Source organism: Colobus angolensis, unplaced genomic scaffold (assembly GCF_000951035.1).
Source record: "Colobus angolensis palliatus isolate OR3802 unplaced genomic scaffold, Cang.pa_1.0 Scaffold184, whole genome shotgun sequence".
NCBI classification, from domain to species: domain Eukaryota; kingdom Metazoa; phylum Chordata; class Mammalia; order Primates; family Cercopithecidae; genus Colobus; species Colobus angolensis.
This window is the reverse complement of record NW_012114977.1, coordinates 4,484,448-4,487,713: the sequence shown is the minus strand read 5'-3', so window position 1 is coordinate 4,487,713 and position 3,266 is coordinate 4,484,448. Positions and strand designations below refer to the sequence as shown.

General features: G+C 55.4%; 1 protein-coding gene across 1 annotated transcript in view; it reads left to right on the top strand.

Moving 5' to 3' along the window:
- LOC105510210 (tumor necrosis factor receptor superfamily member 10D-like) overlaps positions 1–3,266 on the top strand; it is a 35,591-nt gene that overhangs the window by 24,479 nt on the left and 7,846 nt on the right. Inside the window, exons 4-7 of the mRNA XM_011939870.1 lie at positions 122–270; positions 1,298–1,548; positions 2,124–2,155; positions 2,576–2,758. Coding sequence (XP_011795260.1) covers positions 122–270; positions 1,298–1,548; positions 2,124–2,155; positions 2,576–2,758 — 615 coding nt within the window. The remainder of the gene's footprint in view (positions 1–121; positions 271–1,297; positions 1,549–2,123; positions 2,156–2,575; positions 2,759–3,266) is intronic.

The window sequence follows — 3,266 nt, the reverse complement described above, 5'->3', positions numbered from 1 at the left end:
GGTGTCCTGTATGAGTCCCGAGTATGCTGGTCAGAAACCAGCCCTCAGCACTCCTTGGTGAACTGAGTTGAGCTGAGTGGGAGGGGATGGGGTGGTGAGGAAGGGTGGACTGACATGTGAGGGAAACACCTTCCCAAAACCTTACGCTCTGTTGTCAGGTCAAACAAATAAAAGTTCCTGCACCACGACCAGAGACACTGTGTGTCAATGTGAAAAAGGAAGCTTCCAGGATGAAAACTCCCCTGAGATGTGCCGGAAGTGCAGCACAGGGTGAGACAGCAGCCAGGGGCTCCCGGCAGCTTTCAAGAACCTGAAAAGACCTGAGTCACCTCGTACCTATATCTCTCCCCTGACCCCATGAGGCATCCCTGAGCCTATGGGGTTTCCTGAGCCTGCGGTGACCCCTCCTGGTCTATCTGCCTGTCCCTACTCCTACCCCCTGCGGCAGCCCCTTCCCATACCCTCCCTAACACGAATCCCTTTGGCCAGGCTGAATTGTTCACTGGGCACAGGAGGTGACTTTCTAGATCCCTTGAAACTTTTCAGGGGACCTAGGAAACGTGATTTCCTTTTGAAATCAGAAGAAAACACTTGAATCCAGCCTGGCTTGTATTTGTCCTTATTCCAAATTGGTTTAAAAAAATGTAATTTTTAATATTTTTTATGCAGGTGGAGACCCATAAAGGAAAAAGTGCGTGTAGCTCACAAAAATCATAATAAGGCTGTGGGTGGAGCTCCCTTAAGTTCCCATGAGGACCTGAGCCCATCCCGCTGGCCTCACTCCTGGCCCCTGACTTCTCAATAAGTCCTTCTTTTTCCTATTTGGGTTTTAGGGGCAAAGAGCAACTTGCTCATCTCTGACCCTCCACTGTTTGCTGTGATTGGGAGGAACCAGCAGCAGACAGGGTGGGGCGAGGGCTCACTGGTACTGTGGGTTAACTGGAGGAAGGGGCTGAGCTTGTGGCCACAGGAGCTTGTGATCTTCCCCTGGAGTGTGGCTCCTCCTAGTGCAGCCTCCCCTGTAGCCCAGGGAAGCTCCGTGTGTGCCCAGCACAGAAGGCTCCTGGAGCTGCAGGTCTGACCCCAGAGCAGGGAGGCCGAGGGGGCTGAAGTGCGCATGCTCAGACCCTTCCCCAGCCTCAAGAAGGGAGCATAGGGGGACCCCCTGCTGACACGAGGAACCTGTCCTTCTCTGACATCTTCTCAAGGACATTGGGCAGGGAGGGTGGCTCCTCTTTTATCCCACCTGGTCAGCTTTCCATCAGGAGTCCCCGTCTCCCTCCCTGTGTATACCCAGGTGTCCCAAAGGGATGATCAAGGTCAGTGATTGTACGCCCTGGAGTGACATCAACTGCAGTGCATCAGCTGCCAGTTCCACTGGGAAAACCCCAGTGGCGGAGGACACAGTGCCCACCAGCCTGGGAACTCCTGCCCTTTGCGGTCTCATAGCTGGCATCGTTACAGTCTTCATCATTCTGTTTGCGGCTGTGTTTGTTTACATCTTACGTCGGAAGAAACTCATTTCTTCAGTGAAAGGCATCTGCTCAGGTAGGTGCTGGCTGAGGGTGGGGGCGCTGGACACTGTCTGCCCTGCCCCCTCCCACTCCGTTCCCACAGACAGTAATCCCCATCCCTGCCCCTGGACCAAGTGTCTCCAGCCTGGCTTGTTCTTCCTCCTTGTAATCGCCCCATCCCCACATCCCGTGTATCCCCCAGGACCCTGGTCTCATCGCCTCTCTCGGGGCTGGGGGTCCCCTCATCTCCCATCCAAGTCTAGGAGGGCAGGGCCAGTTCCTCCCACTTTCAGGCCCAGCCAGGCAGGGGCAGTCGGCTTCTCAACTGGTTGACAAGGGTCAAGATGAGAAGTGGTTGCGGGATTTATTCAGCCTTGTTCAGAGCAGAATTATAGAGATTTTCCACGTGTTGGTTTTTACTCTAGTTCCCCTTCTCATTCCCCTTCCTCAGGGTGTCCCCGAATTGCAATGCCCTATTCCTGTTTCCAGCCCCAGGGCTCCTTGTCTGGTGTCCCTGCCCCCAGCCTACCCCTGTGCCCCGCTGTCCTCTGGGAGGGAGGTGCTGTGTGGGCGCCTCCCCGCCTGCTCACGAGACTCCTTCTCTTCCAGGTGGTGGAGGCGACCCCGAACGTGTGTTCAGAGTGAGTTGGTTTCTCCAGAAACGGGGGGCTTCATGGGTTCAGGAACTGCTTCCCGTCCACTGCCGCGCCCGGGTGGGCACAATTCCTTGTCCTCATAGCTGCCCTGACTCTGACGTGGCCTGGGGTATCTGGGCTGACTGTGGGGGACACTTGGCCGTTTTGAGCAGCACACAGACTGGCGGGCCGTGCTGCAGCCCCGTCCTTCCTGCAGTCTGGGTGACACCATCACTCCACAGCTGGCCCCGTGGGAATGGGGTGACCACCTGACTCACCTCAGCAGTGGGTGCTGGATGTGCTGAGCCTCAGCTGCCTGGGGTGACCTCACTGGAAGGGATTGGGGATGGCAGGTCTAGCTGCCAACTGAGAACCTTGAAGCTGAGCCCTGGGTGTGGACTTGAGTGGGCTGTTTGCCTTCCCAAGGTCTTTTTCTGGCGTTCACGTCCTTCACGAGTTCCTGGGATGGAGGACAATGCCCGCAACGAGACCCTGAGTACCAGATTCTTGCAGCCCACCCGGGTCTCTGAGCAGGAAATCGAAAGTCAGGAGCCGGCAGAGCCAACAGGTGTGACTGTACAGTCGCCAGAGGAGCCACAGTGTCTGCTGGTGAGTTGAGGAGGGACTGTGCCATGCCTGCCCTGCTGCCTGCACAGGACTTTGAGGACAGTGGGGGATGGCAGTGCCTCCGCTCTCCTGGCCCAAGGGGACGTGAAGCCTTTGGGAGACGGGACTGCAGGGGATGGAGCGGCTGCACTGAGGTGGTGACTGTGCCAGTCTGCAGGACATCTGCTTCTTATTCCTTGTCCCCAGAGCCTGGATCTCCACAGGCATACAGTGGGTGTCACAGGGTTCTTTGATGACTGACTAAGGCTGCACAAATCGTGTGCTCCTAACAAAACTCAGGGAGCCCTTGCTTGAAACAGCAGAAGTTTTAGATGTACTTCAAAATTCTCACCGCATTGAACATACTTCACAGTAAATCTTTGTCCGGATATCTGATCAAGTATGTAAGGAGGCTTCTGGGAGGAAGTAGGATTTCTGAGTCAGTGTGTAGAAGTGCTTTTGTATTACACAAACACACATATCTATTCACTTGGATTCACCAGTTTTGATA